Source organism: Podarcis muralis, chromosome 14, assembly GCF_964188315.1.
Source record: "Podarcis muralis chromosome 14, rPodMur119.hap1.1, whole genome shotgun sequence".
NCBI classification, from domain to species: Eukaryota; Metazoa; Chordata; class Lepidosauria; order Squamata; family Lacertidae; genus Podarcis; species Podarcis muralis.
In genome coordinates, this window is record NC_135668.1 from 48,978,853 (window position 1) to 48,995,628 (window position 16,776).

Consider the following 16,776-nt stretch of genomic DNA (forward strand, 5'->3'; position numbering starts at 1 on the left):
GTCAGCCACGACAGGACCTAATGGTCAGGGGTCCCTTTACCTTTAGGCACAGCTCCATGTTTCTTTTGGGGGAGGGGGGTCGTCAAAGGAAGCGAGACCCCCCTCTGGCCATGATGCAAGAGGGTCAAAGGGGGCGAGGCTGCTTTAATAATAATAATAATAATAATAATAATAATAATAATAATAATAATAATAATAATTTATTATTTATACCCCGCCCATCTGGCTGGGTTTCCCCAGCCACTCCGGGTGGCTTCCAACAAAGTATTAAAATACAATAGTCCGTTAAACATTAAAAGCTTCCCTAAAGAGGGATGTCCCTGTGCCAACTCACCACAAAGGGGAGGCGAGGGCTCTGGTCTTCTCCTGCGCTGATGATCCTCTCCCACAGCTTCAGGGGGATGTTGGAGATGTGGTAGGAGCAGGTGATGGCCGAGGAGTGGAGCGGGGCCAGGTACGGGGCAGGAATGGTGGGCCAGCCCGGCGTCTGCAGGTCAATGACCACCAGCTCCTCCTCCACCAGGACCACCAAGGCGGTTGGGTTGTCGAACTCTGGATGGGAGACAGAGGAAAGCACCTGTTAAGATGTGCCAGGACAGATCGACTTTGGGGAGGACCGAGGAGGAAAGGAGAGAGGGCCACTTAGGAACAGAGGCAGAGATGGAGGAAACAGAGAGGGAGAGAACGATGGAGTTCTTGTCTGTGTGGTGCAGTGGTTAAGAACTTAAGAAGAGCCTGCTGGATCTGGCCAATGGTCTATCTAGTCCAGCATCCTGTTCTCACAGTGGATCACTGGGAAACCCCGCAAGCAGAACGGGAGCACAAGAGCTTTCTCTCTCCTCCTGTGGTTTCCAGCATTGCTGCCTCCGACAGTGAAGACAGAGCAGAGCCATCCTGGCTAATAAGCCATGAATTTGTCTAATCCTATTTCTAAAGCCATCCAAGTCGGCAGCTGCCTCCTGTGGGAGAGAGTTCCGCAGTTTAACCACATGCTGAGTGAAGGAGTCCTTTCTTTCAGGTTTCCTGAATCTGCCAACATTCAGCTTCACGGGGGGTCCCCAAATTCTAGTGTTGTGAGAAAAAGGGGAAACACTTTTTTCTCTGCCCACTTTTTCTGGGTCATGTACAGTGGTACCTCGGGTTAAGTACTTAATTCGTTCCAGAGATCCGTTCTTAACCTGAAACTGTTCTTAACCTGAAGCACCACTTTAGCTAATGGGGCCTCCTGTTGCCGCTGTGCCGCCGGAGCACGATTTCTGTTCTTATCCTGAAGAAAAGTTCTTAACCTGAAGCACTATTTCTGGGTTAGCGGAGTCTGTAACCTGAAGCGTATGTAACCTGAAGCGTATGTAACCTGAAGCGAGGTACCACTGTATCATTTTATAAACTTCTATGGGGATTTCTCATCTTTTCTCTAAAAGCGCCAATACCCATTTTTTGAGATGGGGCAACCAGAACGGCACAACATACTTCAAACGCAGTCACGCTGCAGATTTGTAAATTAGAACTAGACTAGGATGTTGGGGAGACCAGGGTTCAAATCCCCACTGGGTCATGAAGCACACTGGGTGGCCTAGGGCCAGGCGCTGTCTCTCGGGCCAGGCTACCTCGCAGGGATGTTGTGGTGAAGGGGGAAGCAGGGGGAGGAGGGGAGAAGTGTGCAAGTCACCTTTGAGGTCTCTGGAGGGAAGTCGAGATATATACATGCAACAAATCAGATTGGCTGCTGTTGTCTAAACATATCCTCGCGGGATAGAGAGGTGTTTGAAAATATCAAAAGGTATTTACCCTCTACCTCTGTGTTGCACACGGTGAAGAAGTCGATGACACGCGAGGTGAAATCAAGGGTGACCAAGGTCTGTCCTTGCAGGATGGTGACGCAGTGCCTGTCTCCATAACTGGCCCTGGGCATCCCCCCACTGAAGATGATGTAGGGACTCCTACAAGACAGGAGTTAGAAACAACAGTCAGGCAACAAGGCCATGCAACTTCAACGTCCTCTGAGCCCGCCCAGGTTGCCCCATCGCAAAAGAAAAGCTCCGTAGGCGAAAAGAAGCCAAGAGGATGTTAATATCGCACAGGTTGCAAAATCCAAGGGCACAGGAGGTGCACAGGCAAGGAGTAAAATCTACTCTTAATCCAGACATGAGACCTACCCTGAGTCGCACGTCTGCCAGACAATCTTGTTGATAGCTTTGCACGGGAACGGACCTAGAACGGGAGAGGAAGATTTTGGAGTGACGCTCTCGCTTTGTAAGACGCAAGCAGAAGAAAAAGACCTGGCTCATTTCTTCCCACCCCCCGATTCAAAGGTCTTCTTGAGGCCAGTGAAGCTCACAAAGCCCCTTTGGGCTAGCCACACTCAGCAGCAACAACAACAATGAAAATGCCGAGGGGTGTTTCCCCCCCCGCTTCCTCACAAACAATACCAGAATGTGGGACCTATATGAGGACACTAGTAAGGCTTAGGACAGGCAAAAGGAGTAGGAGGAACTTGTGGGATTCATTGCCCCAGGATCCAGAGCCAACATGTTCTGATTTTTGGCTCTGATCCTCCTCTCTTGTTGAATTCTATAATGGCAATTCTGAGACTAAGGAAGAGGAAGCTGACAGCCAAGACCACCACCCAGACTGGCAGCAATAAAACCGCTAGCACATTTGCAAAGCTAAGCAGGTTCTGGTATGGTTTCAAACTGGATGGGGGACCGCGTGTTGAGATTCCTGCATTGCAGGGAGTTGGACTAGACGACCCTCAGGGTCGCTTCCAATTACCCTAATAGACCAGCCTCTGCTGCCAGTTTCTAATGTTGTACACCCTGAGAGCTTTTAATAAAAGGTGGTAGATAAATGGAAATACTAACAAAACAACAACAACAACAACAACAACAACAACAACAACAAACTTATATCCCGCCCATCTGACTGGGTTGCCCCAGCCACTCTGGGCGGCTCCCAACAAAGCAAAACATCAAATTGCACGAGTCAGTCTTTCACCACTTTTCCACCACAGTTAGGAGAGAAGTGATTTTGACATGTGCATCAAGGAGGGTTTCCCCCTTTTTTACAAGTTCCCTGGATGTAGAGCCTGGACCAAGCGCCGATAGAGGCCCTATAGCCATTAGCCTCACCGTAAGGGATAGTGGAGGTGGCCGGCTGCAGGGTCTTTGGCGAGCCGCCCGTCACCGGCCACACGGCATAGCCTCCGTCGCTGTGAGAACTCACAACCGTCTGGCCGCTCCGCTCCCATCCGAGGCTCTCCAGCTGCTGCAAAAGACGGAAACCCAAAACATGAGGCCTGAGGCATTTGGGACACACACAATGGCGAGAAAGAGAGAGAGAGGGAAGGGCAAAAAGGCCTCTGGACAACAGAACGGTCAATGCAGAGGGGGAGAGAACGTGTTAGAGCAGGGGGGGCGGGTCATCGGCATTTTATTATTCGTATATTTTATTTAATTAATCTGCATGCCACCCTGAGATCTTCGGATGAAGAACAGCGTAAAAATACAAAACGAAAAAGCAAAATACACAATAAGTACAAGAACAAAACAGTAACCCCTCCCCCACTTGAAAGGACATAGAATGTTAATTAGCCGGGGACCTGGGAGACCCGGGTTCAAATCTCCCACTCGGCCATGAAGTTCACTGGGCATGGCCTTGGGGGCCAGCCACTGCCTCTAACCTACCTCGTAGGGTTGTGGTGGGGATTAAATGAGATTGGAGAGAAGCATGGGTGCCACCTTGAGCTCTTTAGAAAGACGGGATATTTTTAAAATCCCCAGAAACGGAAATAAAAAGAGTTACCTGGTTGCCCAGAAAGAGGTGCTCAGCTTCCCTCGTGCTTCCATCCCAAAGAACCATCAAGCCTCTGCTGTAGCCAATCAGGATCTTGGCAGGATCTTTGGGGTGTTCCTGCAGAGATTCCACCGGACCAAGCGCCTTCCCACATCGGTAGTCTTCGGGGACGCTGCAGGATAAAAAGGCAGGGATGGAGAACAATAGAATTTCAGGCATGGAAGGGACCCTGTGGTCATCGAGCCCTTCTTTTCAAATATTTTTATTGCTTTTTTAAGAAAAAAAACACCACACCATATGAACATGGTACATGGTACTTCAACTTAGGCCGCATCCATACCATACATTTGAAGCACTATGATGGCACTTCAAGCAGTCATGGCTCCCCTCAAGGAACTCTGGGAGCTGCAGTTTGTTAAAGGTGCTAAGAGTCGTTAGGAAAGACCCCTATTTCCTTTCCACTCTGAGAACTGCACTCCCCACCCTTTTGAATGCATCGCCGGGGCGAGCTCACCTCTGCAGGACTTCGTCTTGGTACAGAGTCCTGTCCTCCTGCAGCGTCAAGCCGGGAAGTTCCAGGAAGTAGATGCCACCCCCTTCCGTGCCGAGGTAGGCCACGTCACAGCTTGACCGCAGCAAGATGACCGTCACCCGGGTGATGCTGGGAGGGGAGCTGTCAGGAAGAAGAGAGCGATCAGGAGCCAGCCTTGCTCAATCGCCAGGCCAATGGTTTTCCAAGGTGTTCTGGGACACCCTCTCGCCGTGGGCATTTGCCAAGGAAGCGAGTTCCAAATTTACCTCCAGGAATGCCTTGCGTCGTCACACCCCTGCCCTGTCATTTCAATCCTAGGGAGAGGTGCTCTCAGTAAGGCTGCTTGCCCCCGAGATTTGTCTTGCGCCCACAAAGACCAGGGCCTTAAGGGTGGTGGCACCAGCCCTTTCAAATGCGTTCCCAGAAAGAACAGGCAGGCACCTATATTGCTGACATTTAGGCGCCTGAAGAAGACTCATCTGCTCACCCAGGCTTTCCCTAAGTAGGGATCCAGCTATCCTGAGACCCTTCTACTGATTTGTGTTGCAGCTTATATAGGAGTCTTCCCCACTCACGTGTACTTGTCTCCTGTGCGGTGCCAGGAAATAATTAAATAAATCTATTTAAATGGCGCAGAGGCATGAAAAGAGCAAAAATGGCCCCTAAAAGAGCGGGGGGGGGGGAGAGAAACTGTAAAAATGGCCCCAAAAGGGCAGGAAAACGGATAGCAATCCCAGCAGCCTTTGCAACTGCAAAGCCGTGAGCCTTTACGCCGACCTTTGAAGCCTGTGGAGAGTTGGGAGTTTGAGAAAAAGAGGTTTGGAGAGAGTGACTGCGATGGACTTTGGCAGATTTTTATTGATTTTTGGTGGAGTTTGGCTTTTTAGATGGTGTTGTCCACTACAGTCGTACCTCCGAAGTCGAACGGAATCCATTCCGGAAGTCCGTTCGACTTCCAAAACGTTCAGAAGCCAAAGTGCGTTTCTAATTGGCTGCAGGAGCATCAGACATTCGGCTTCCAAAAATAGTTCGCAAACCAGAACAGTCACTTCTGGGTTTGCGGCATTCGGGAACCAAAATGTTTGAGAACTAAGCTGTTCAAAAACCAAGATACGACTGTATAGGCAATTTCACGTTTACACATAGTGCCCGGGAAGGTAGCCCCGGCGTAAGCGGGGAGACCCCTGTACTAGTTTTGCAAATGCAACATTTATTGTTGATGTTCGCAGCACAGATATTTTTGCAAATAAAAATAAAAAGTACCTGCTCCTTTTGTGTGGGGCACTAGACCTGAGTCCTTGGGGTCTTTCCACTGCAATGGTCAAAGCCAGGAATAGGCAAACTCGGCCCTCCAGATGTTTTGGGACTACAATTCCCATCATCCCTGACCACTGGTCCTGTTAGCTAGGGATGATGGGACTTGTAGTCACAAAACATGTGGAGGGTCGAGTTTGCCTATGCCTGGTCAAGGCCAAGCACGGAGACCCCCTGTGCCCTGCAATCTCCTGAGATTCTGATGGCTTGGGAAGCTAGTTTCACATTTCTGATGGCAGAAACACGGCTGGAAAACCACTGTCCTAGACTGCACGCACCCACAAATGGAAAACCAATCTGAATAGTCAACACCCCCAAAAGAGCCAACGCATTTCAAGGAGAAAGTCTACACACCAGTGGCAAATGCTGTCCACCCACCGCCACCAGGTAGCTGTTTAAAGAAGATTGACAGGCCGCACACCCAAGTAGAGGAGTCCAAGAGAAAGCTGCTCTTCTTCCCTCTCCCGTGATGCTCTTTTAAAGCCACGCTGCCAGCTCAGAGCCTCGGACCCAAGAAGCAGAGACCACAGAGAAGCGGCAACACCTGCTTGCGAGAGATGCAAGCTTACAGATGCTGGGAGACAAAACCAGGAGAGGGAAGCAGGCGCCAGCGAAGGGTGCAAAGTCACCGCACGTGGCAAGCGGCTAGTCCTTTTTGCGGCTCCCGTGCACATGCAGAGTGAGAGCAGAAGCTGGAATGTGCTTGACAAACCCTTGCTTGTTCCCAGAGCATTGGGTTTTGGACACAGTGACAGAAGAAGACGCCTTATACTGCCTGCACTAGCTGACAGCAGCTCTCCAAGGTAGAAGGGGAGGCTGGGGATTCAACCTGGGATTGAACAAGGCAGACATTCTACCACCATAGGTCTCCTTGATGGCAGTTCTGTCTGAAATTTAAGGTAAAGGTAAAGGGACCCCTGACCATTAGGTCCAGTCGTGGCTGATTCTGGGGTTGCAGCGCTCATCTCACTTTATTGGCCAAGGGAGCCGGCGTACAGCTTCCGGGTCATGTGGCCAGCATGACTAAGCCGCTTCTGGCGAACCAGAGCAGTGCACGGAAACGCCGTTTACCTTCCTGCCGGAGCGGTACCTATTTATCCACTTGCACTTTGACGTGCTTTCGAACTGCTAGGTTGGCAGGAGCAGGGACCGAGCAACGGGAGCTCACCCCGTCGCGGGGATTTGAACCGCCAACCTTCTGATCGGCAAGCCCAAGAGGCTCAGTGGTTTAACCCACAGCATCTGAAATTTACCTCTGCGCAAAAGCTTGACTGTCTTGCTTCCATCTCGGTAGTGGCATCCTCCTTATGGAACACCCTCCCTTCAGATGTCAAGGAGATAAAGAACTATGCCATTTTTAGAAGACATCTGAAGGCAGCCCTGTTTCTGGAAGTTTTTAATGTTTGATGTTTCACTATGTTTTAATACATACTGTAAGCAGCCCAGAGTGGCGGGGTAGAATTTTACTACTACTACTACTGCTACTACTACTATTATTATTATTTGCCTGTTCTCATCTCTGCCCTCTAATTTTGCCATGCCAAGAGCAGGTCTTGCACAAATAATAATTAAGAATAATAATTATAATAATTAATTTATAACCCGCCCATCTGGGCGGCTCCCAACAGAATATTAAAAACATGATAAAACATCAAACATTAAAAACTTCCAGAAACAGGGCTGCCTTCAGATGTCTTCTAAAAGTCAGGTACAGTGGACCCTCCAGATACGAAATTGATTTGTTCCGGGAATCCATTAGCACACCGAAAATTATGCAAATAGAGGCGCACTTCTGCGCACACGTGTGGTGCGGCTGTGCGCTTCTGGGCATGCGTGCGCAGTGAAACCCGGAAGTATACACTTCTGGGTTTGCTGTGGCCGTAACCCGAAGATTCTGTATCCAGAGGGATACATAAGTAGAGGTACAACTGTAGTTGTTTATTTCCTTGACGTCTGATGGGTGGGTGCCACCACCGAGAAGGCCCTCTGCTTGGTTCCCTGTAACCTCGCTTCTCACAGCGAGGGAACCGCCAGAAGGCCCTATGAGCTGGATCTCAGTGTCCGGGCTGAACCATGCGGGTGGAGACGCTATTTCGGGTATACTGGGCCGAGGCGGTTCTGCCTCGTCTGTATTCCATGTACAGAGTCCAATTGGACTGGAAGATGACTCTCACTTGGCCACTGTTGATGGGAGAGCTGTCCCCACTGCACCCACAGATAGTTTGGAGGCTGGGGGGTGGCCATGTAGCATATACTCTCAACTAGGGCTAGGCCAAAACCAATTCAAATCCATATTGTGATAACGGTTTCATAATTTTTGACCTGGCAATACATCACAAATCATAATGTGATTGTGTGTGCTACGCAAAAATCACGATGCGAGGGAAACCGTGAAGCCAGCCAAAATCTCTACATAGCTCCACCCTTAGATATCAGTACAGTCGTACCTCAGAAGTTGAATGGAATCCATTCTGGAAGTCCATTCAACTTCCAAAATGTTCGGAAACTGTTGGACGTTCGGCTTCCAAAAATAGTTCGCAAACTGGAACACTCACTTCCAGGTTTGCGGCGTTCGGGAGCCAAAACGTTTGAGAACTAAGCTGTTTGGAAGTCAAGTTATGGATGTATATTGCGATGTTTAGCTGGTGATATATCGCAATGTTGAAAAACAGGTATTGTCCAGCCCTACTCTCAACAGAGGCGAATGATCTTGAGGAGCTTAGGAGCTGCCTCGCTTTGTCTAACAGCAGAGCCGGCATTGGGAGACAGCTTACGAAGCAGGAGGGCAGGTGGTGGCTAAGAAGGAAAGGAGGGATCCTCTAGATGCTGAGTAATCTACGAGATCGAGAAAGCGGTCCCTGCATCTTCGCAGAGGATCATCTCCCAAGAACCCACAGCACCCCAAAAAGGAGGAAAAAGGAGGCAAGCAAGCAATGAGTACTTAGCGGTGTCGAACCCTGGCCGTCCGGGGAGGACATAGCTATGGGTCTCCTCCAAGTGAGAGTAGCCATCTTTCTGGTAAATCTCCCAAAGGTGGAGGGTGTTGTCGTCAAGGAGAGACAGCAGCCGGCCCTGGAAAAGAAAGGAAAACCATCTAAGTGTGTAGTTAAGAACAGAAGGCGACCTGGCTAGCTCAGGCCAATGGCCCATTTATACGCCAGCACCCGCTCCTCCACATGCAGCTGCTGGGTGACCTTGGGCCAGTCACACTTCTCTGAAGTCTCTCAGCCCCACTCACCTCACAGCATGTTTGTTGTGGGGGAGGAAGGGAAAGAAGATTGTTAGCCGCTTTGAGACTCCTTCGGGTCGTGATAAAGCGGGATATCAAATCCGAACTCTTCTTCTTCTTTTCCTAGCGGCTAACCAGATGTCTGTGGCAAGTCTACAAGCAGGTTCTGAGCACAAGTCAAGTTCCTGCAACTGGTGTTAGGAAGCACTGCCATTATGGCTAGTAGCTGCTGACACAGATTTGTCTAAACCTCTTAAGCTGGGCACCACAAATTCTCTTCTGGGCTTTTTGCTGCCTTTCCCCTCTTTAACGGCACTCCAATTAAGTTCCTAGCATTTGTAGAACCTCCAATTAAGTTCCTAGCAGTTGTAGAACCTGAGATACAAGACAGGCACTATTATTCTCGATTGTCTTTGAGAAAGTGACCTGCTCTGCCGTTTCAGTGTTTGACTTTGCACCCCCCCCACACACACCCCAGAAAAGTTCCCAACAGGGTCATAAACAATACAATGCAGGCAGCTGCCTAATACCGACAGGCAGGGGATATCAACCTGCGGGCAGCGTCAAGGTGGGACCAAAAGGTGCCGTTCTTTTACCTGTCCAGGTAGAAAGTGCATCTGGGTGACCGTCGCCGTTTCCCTATGTAGGCCTGTGAATTCCACGCCAGGAGCTCCGTATCTGAGGCAAGCACAGAGTCAAGGAAGAGAGAGACACACAGGAAGAGTTGCAATCCAAGCTTCTACCAGGCCCCTTCCTCCCCAACTGCGCGTTACCTGTATCAGAGAGAGTCCTGCTGGAACAGCTCAAAGAGCAGCTTGCTTCAGGCAGAGGGCAACTAGATGCCCCCATGGGAAGTCCAAGTTGAGAAGGCTACAGGCTTCTCCCAACTGCTGCAGGTATTGGTTATTTGGAGATAGACTGCTCCTGAACAAGGAGGCTACATTTACCCGTTGGGAGTAGTAGACACTGACAATCGCTTGTGGCAGCACTCTTTATTAAACGTCAATCCTGCTCTTCTTCCTGATAGAACCCGGGTGGCAAACAGCAAAACAGTTGCACCTCCCTCAGAGATTTGGGGTGGTGGCACCCCAGGACAGGGCCTTCTCTGTGGCAGCCCCTAAGATGTGGAATTCCTTCCTCACAGAGATGCACTGGGCACCTTCACTTTCCAGATTTTGGAGAATGCTGAATACATACCTTGTCGCCCTGGCTTTTGATTTTAGGACCCAGCTCCATTCTGTGATTGTAACTTGATTTAGACCATGGGTAGGCAAATTAAAAGGGACGCGGGTGGCGCTGTGGGTTAAAACACAGAGCCTAGGACTTGCCGATCAGAAGGTCGGCGGTTCGAATCCCCGCAACAGGGTGAGCTCCCGTTGCTCGGTCCCTGCTCCTGCCAACCTAGCAGGTTGAAAGCACGCCAAAGTGCAAGTAGATAAATAGGTACAGCTCCGGCGGGAAGGTAAACGGCATTTCCGTGCGCTGCTCTGGTTTGCCAGAAGTGGCTTAGTCATGCTGGCAACATGATCCGGAAGCTGTACACCGGCTCCCTCGGCCAATAAAGCAAGATGAGTGCTGCAACCCCAGAGTCAGTCACGACTGGACCTAATGGTCAGGGGTCCCTTTACCTTTACTTAGGCAAACTAAGGCCCGGGGGCCAGATCCGGCCCAATCACCTTCTAAATCTGGCCCGTGGACGGTCCAGGAATCAGCGTGTTTTTACATGAGTAGAATGTGTCCTTTAATTTAAAATGCATCTCTGGGTTATTTGTGGGGCATAGGAATTCGTTCTTTTTTCTTCTTTCAAAATATAGTCCGGCCCCCCCACAAGGTCTGAGGGGCAGTGGACCGGCCTCCTGCTGAAAAAGTTTGCTGACCCCTGGTTTACACTGTTTTTAATATTGTGTTCTAATGGTGTCACCAGTCCTGCAACCTCAGGGTGAAGGTCAGTTAATTAATAGTAATTATAATAATTATGATTTTTATTACTATTATTATTACAGAAGCGGAAGCAAAGCCCAGCTTTCTAGGAAGGGCGAGCTCTAAAAACGAGGACACGCAAAGCAAGTTTCTAGCTCTCATGGATGAAATTGGAAGGTTTTTTGGGGGGAGGGGGTGAGCAAGGTCTGTTCATCTCAGAAGGTGGAGGTGGACAGACTGAGAAGAAGCTGCAGATCCCTGAATTTCCCCAAGCAAGCAAAACAAAAATATTATGCAAAGCAGTTCAAACATCGCAAAGGCATGAAAGGAAAGGAACCAGAAGAGCGTTAGCACAATTAGCACCATTTCTACGGGAGCTGCATTTTCTTGGGGAATAATTTGGATCTTTGAACCAAGTTTTCTGCTTCAGAGTTGCTAGCCGTTGCTGCTTTCAACGTGGCGTAGACGTGGGCCCTGCACTCTGTCCCACATCGGAGTTTTCCTTTCACTTGCAGGCACGAAATTGTTGCTTTTGTTTTCCATGTTGATGGTGACCTAGTTTTCAAAGAGCCGGGCCAGCTCTCTGCTCCGCAAGCGACGGCGGCACACATTTCAGAGCAGTGAACCGTGCACAGAAGGGAGAATTCAACGGTTCTCTCTCTGGCCTGGATTTTGAAGGACGTGTTTTGGACGGGGACTCAACCTGCCCTCTAGCTTTTAGGCACGTCCAGAAGGTCAAGGCAGGTTGTTCCGCTGAGTCCTCGAACCAGGTGGGAATGGATCACAGATCACCCATCACAGGTGGATTCAAAGAGCGCAAGATGAGAACGGGGGATCATGCAGAGACGACAGAAGCCTCCTCTGAACGGGGGTGGTTCCCCCCCCATGAAATAATTACATTGTGTAATCACACAGCCACACACCAGCCTCTTAACCTACCTCACAGGGTCGTTGTAGGGATTCATTGGGGGGGGGACACACCATGAAACCCTTGGAGATAAAGGTGGGGTAAAAATGCAATAATTAAGCTGCTTAAGAAAGCTGGAGGAGCTAGCCAGATGGGGACGTCTGGCACCCAGAGATCTCCACGTGGTCGCTCCACGTGGACCCGATCTAGTCGCAAAACGCACCTGGCACCCGGCTAATTTCTAACCATGCCAAACACCCATCAGCAGCTGACTTGGAGGGAGGCAAACACCAAAGCAGGGGATCATTCAGAGACACGACAGGCTCCCTTCTCGGCGGGTGGGTGCACTGAGCTCACGGGAGCCCGTCAAAAGTCCTGCACGCAGCATCAAATAACTGCCTTACCAGTGAAAAGATTTCCAATTGCAGAAGAGGACTTCCCCCCCTCTCCTCCCCTGTGCACCTCTTAAATTTGTTTTAGGGGTCCCCAAACCCACAGGAGAAGATTTGGGTATGGGCAAGTCGCACTGAACAGGAATTTCCATGCTGGCGGGATGAGGGGGCTGGATACCGCCCTTAATGTGCTTTTCATAGGGAGCATGGATGCAACCCTGGCATACCATTTGTAAGTTTTTGAGCCAAGAACAACTTCTGACACTTTTACAGTCGCACAAACAGTAAAGTTCTCTGTACAACCCAGATCCTCCACCCCCCAAAAAAGTTTTGTCTCAAGCTGGCCTGGCTACAGGAAAGTTCGGGGTCTAGAAAGAGGCTCAGAAAGCAGGGAAAGAGCAGAAAGAGACGCGAGTCACTACATTATAAAAATCCTTGATCCTCCCCATGTCTTCCCCCCCAATAGGCAGTCCAGGGCTGCAATTAGGCATTGCTTCTTTAAGTATGAACAATAGCATTAGCGGCAGCGGGGCTGCAAGAACCCCTGAACTTTCTCACGGGTTCATCTCTCCACCCCCCCATGCCTGCCCTAGGGTAGCGTGGATTGCTTACAATTTTGGCTTCCCCCCCAGACCAGGCATAGGCAAACTCCGGCCCTCCAGATGTTTGGGACTACAATTCCCATCATCCCTGACCACTGGTCCTGTTAGCTAGGGATGATGGGAATTGCAGACCCAAACATCTGGAGGGCCGGAGTTTGCCTATGCCTACCCCAGATGGTCCTGGTAGGAAGTCTGCCCTATAGCCACATCCCCTTGCCCCAAGGATGAAGGAACCAACTGAGGCTGTTCAGGAGCAAGAGAAGAAAAGGCACTCTGCGTATGCTCAGAGGTGTTCCAGCTGCCACTTCTCGTGTCCAAAGCACAGATCAGTTTGTCCAGTTCAGGTTTCTCTGGTGCCTGCAGGGCATCAGGACCCGTTAAGGGTATAACAAGTATCAGTTCAATAAATGAGGCTGGATTTTCAGGTGTTTGGACAACGAGCTTGCAAGCTGAAATACCTTTTTATCTGAAAATACTTTCTTCCTGCCACAGCTTCCCCCAATGAATTATGGGAACTGTAGTTTGTTAAGAGGCTGAGAGTTTATAGGAGGGGAGGAAATGGGCTGCAGTCCTCAAAGAACCCCAATTCCCAGAATCCCCTGATCATTAAACCACTCTTGAGGTTGCAGCTCTGGCAGGGGAATGGGGATCTCCGAAAAACTTTCAGCATGCCTAGCAAACTACTGTTCCCAGTATTCTTTGGGGGAAAGACAGGACTGCTTAAAGTGGTATGAAACTGCTTTAAATGCGTGGTGTGGATGGGGCCTTATAAAATTATGATATCCAGCTTAAACACAAGAAAAGAGCTTTGAGGAAGAAGAGAACCTCTGGGATAGCTCAGTCGGTAGAAAATGAGACTCTGAATCTCAGGGTTGTGGGTTTGAGTCCCACATTGGGCAAGAGGTTCCTACATTGTAAGGGGGCAGTGGCGGAGCGTGGGTTGTCAGCACCCGGGGCAAGGCAAGTAATTTGCGCCCCCTAACCCGTGGATTTGCGCCCCCTAACCTGTGGATTTGCCCTAACCCCAGATGTTGCGCCCGGTGCGGCCGGCCCCCCTGCACCCCCCACGCTACGCCACTGTAAGGGAGCTGGACTAGATGACCCTTGTGGTTCCTTCCAACTCGATGGTTCTACAAGGAGCATCACACATGTGGGTCAGCAGGCCAAAACAAACACCTGCATGCCCCCTATCAGCACAATAAAGGTAAAGGGACCCCTGACCATTAGGTCCAGTCGCGGACGATTCTGGGGTTGTGGTGCTCATCTCGCTTTATTGGCCGAGGGAGCTGGCGTACAACTTCCGGGTCATGTGGCCAGCATGACTAAGCCGCTTCTGGCAAACCAGAGCAGCGCACGGAAACGCCGTTTACCTTCCCGCCGGAGCGGTACCTATTTATCTACTTGCACTTTGACGTGCTTTTGAATTGCTAGGTTGGCAGGAGCAGGGACCGAGCAACGGGAGCTCACCCCGTTGCAGGGATTCGAACCGCCGACCTTCTGATAGGCAAGCCCTAGGCTCTGTGGTTTCACCCACAGCACCACCCGCGTCCCAACCAGCGCAATACATGCCCCATAATTAATCTATCATCATTATGATGGCACTCTTACAGTCGATTCCATGCACACTCGATACAACAGAGCTTTTCCTGCAAAAGATCAACTACCAAAGGACACAATAACTGCAGAGGGCACAATCCGTAGCAAACCAGCACCCTGAAAAGGCAGTGTTGCCATCAGGTCAACCGGGTCCAAAAGGAAAGTCCGTGATCTCATGCAGATGCTATGGGGAGCATTATCCCTCTCCTTATAAAGGCTCAGACCAAGAGACGTCTGGCGTTTCCTGCTCACCCCCAGCACACACGCAGTGCCCATCCTAAACGCTAAGTCCGCCGCCACCGCAAGGCGGATTAGCTTCGTTTTATTGGGCGAAATGCTTTTGGAGATTTACAGCCGCAATAAAACAAAAACAAAAAACCCACCCCAGAATTGGCTCAGTGCAGATGCTGGGCTTTGTCGCCTCCTGCTACAAACGGTTGTTAACAAGCAGGATTTGTGCGTGCATCACAATTCTGAAGGAAAACAGGGTGGGTGGGAGTAAGCACAAAAGCACCCGGTAAACTACAGCTCCCAGAATCCTTCGGGGGAAGCCGTGACTGTTTGAAGCGGTTAGCTCCGTTGGTTAGAGCGGGGTGCTCTACTGATGCCAAGGTTGCAGATTTGATTCCCCGCACGGGACAGCTGCATATTCCTGCATCGCAGGGGGTTGGACTAGATCAGTGTTCCCCAACCTTGGGCCTCCAGCTGTTTTTGGACTACAATTCCCATCATCCTTGACCACTGGTCTTGCTAGCGAGGGATGATGGGAGTTGTAGTCCAAAAACAGCTGGAGGCACAAGGTTGGGGAACACTGGACTAGATGACCTTTGGCAACCTTTCCAGTTCTACAATTCCATGATTCTAAGAGTGCTTCACATGGTGCTTTTACATGGTATAAATGTGGAAGATTTGGTGCAGAAATAAAGCCAAATAAAGAGTAAGGCAGCAACTGCAAGGCGCGACTAGGTCAGCACAGGATAATTCCTTTTTCGTTGTCTGGAATTAAAGAGGGGATGGTCTTCTGGATAAAGACTCCTAATTCTCCCCAGAGTGTCTGCCATTCACTGGGTTCAAACAGATGGACAGAGATTCCTCGCTGGTGGGAGACAGACTGGAGATGTTTTTCAACATCTCTCTGGCAACGGCTCGAAAGCCACAGGGACCCACCGGCCATAAAGCTGCTAATATTTAGCAAAGAGCTGCCAAGTGACGAGAAACAGTCTTTAAAAGCTCTCCAAGGGGCTCTGATGTGTCACTGTTGGGCGGCAGGAGGGGGGAAAGCTGTAATTCCCCAGCCTGATGCCCCATCTGGATCAAAACATTTCAAGCCCACCAGCAGGTCAGCCAAACTGTGCACATCCGCTGGCTTTAGGGAAGGAAAGAAAACAAACAGCTGACACAGCTGGAAGAGGCCTACGAATAAGGACTGCGTTTGCGCATAATACCACACCGTGATTCGTGCCAACCATGGTTTGGGCTCAGCCAACAAGGTGATCAAACAATGGCTTGTTTCCTCAAAGCTTAATTTGTCTTTCGCCTCTTTAGGTTGGTGAGCATCCGGCCCAGGATGGCCAAACCACGGTTAAGCGAGGCTGTTGGTTACAGAGATAATGGCAAACCATGGTTCACAAGACAAAAACAAACCATAGCTAACCAACCATTACAACCATTACCAACTGGGTGCCTTACAGATGTTTTAGAACTGCAAAAGGAGCCGCCCAACTTGCATTCTTTAACTGACGAGCCATGTACCCCAAAGATCTCCCCTTTAGTTTTTCCTTCAGATTCTTAGTATGTTGCCATTTTATTTTATACCACTATTTCATTTTTTAAAAATCGCAACAAAAATATGTAAAACATTGCAGTAAAAAGCCTTATAAAAAGTTAAACACAGACATCAATTAACCATTGTGGAACGATGTATTGCTAATGGCTTGCACAGGCTGAGCAGTAAAGTTTTCAGCAGGAGTTTTAAAGTTGAAACAGAAGGTGTCTGTTGAATTTCCATTGGCAGAGAGTTCCACAAGACTGAGTCAACAACATTAAAGGCTCGGCTTCTTGTTGCTGCCAAATGAGCCTCACCAACTCGGGGGACGAATGACGCACTGGCAAGCGAGCTCAGTGATTGAGATGGGATAGAACTATTGGAATTGTAGAGTTGGAAGGGACCCCGTGAGTCATCTAGTCCAGCCCCTTGCAATGCAGGAATCTCAACAAATGGTCCCCCACCAATTTGAAACCATACTGGATATAACTTGGCTCGGAAGTAGATGCCATCAGCCTATGGCAATTTACCAAACAATGCAAGTAGAGAGGTATTGTGTTTTTAATATTCGGTTGGGAGCCACCCAGAGCTGCTGGGGAAACCCAGCCAGATGAGTGGGGTATAAATTTATTTATATTATTATTATTAGCAGCCATGGGTGCATGTTTGTGGAGACCTACTGAAATCCATGCAACTAAGTAACTTTATTGGTTTCAGCTGATCTACT

The 16,776-nt window shown here is 49.7% G+C and overlaps 1 protein-coding gene across 1 annotated transcript in view; it reads right to left on the reverse strand.

Moving 5' to 3' along the window:
* LLGL1 (LLGL scribble cell polarity complex component 1) overlaps positions 1 to 16,776 on the reverse strand; it is an 82,575-nt gene that overhangs the window by 23,577 nt on the left and 42,222 nt on the right. The window contains exons 3-10 of the mRNA XM_077918664.1: positions 9,464 to 9,545; positions 8,580 to 8,710; positions 4,307 to 4,465; positions 3,802 to 3,964; positions 3,129 to 3,264; positions 2,157 to 2,211; positions 1,789 to 1,940; positions 335 to 552 (exon numbers count right to left, since the gene is read on the reverse strand). Of these exons, the coding sequence (XP_077774790.1) occupies positions 335 to 552; positions 1,789 to 1,940; positions 2,157 to 2,211; positions 3,129 to 3,264; positions 3,802 to 3,964; positions 4,307 to 4,465; positions 8,580 to 8,710; positions 9,464 to 9,545 (1,096 nt within the window). The remainder of the gene's footprint in view (positions 1 to 334; positions 553 to 1,788; positions 1,941 to 2,156; positions 2,212 to 3,128; positions 3,265 to 3,801; positions 3,965 to 4,306; positions 4,466 to 8,579; positions 8,711 to 9,463; positions 9,546 to 16,776) is intronic.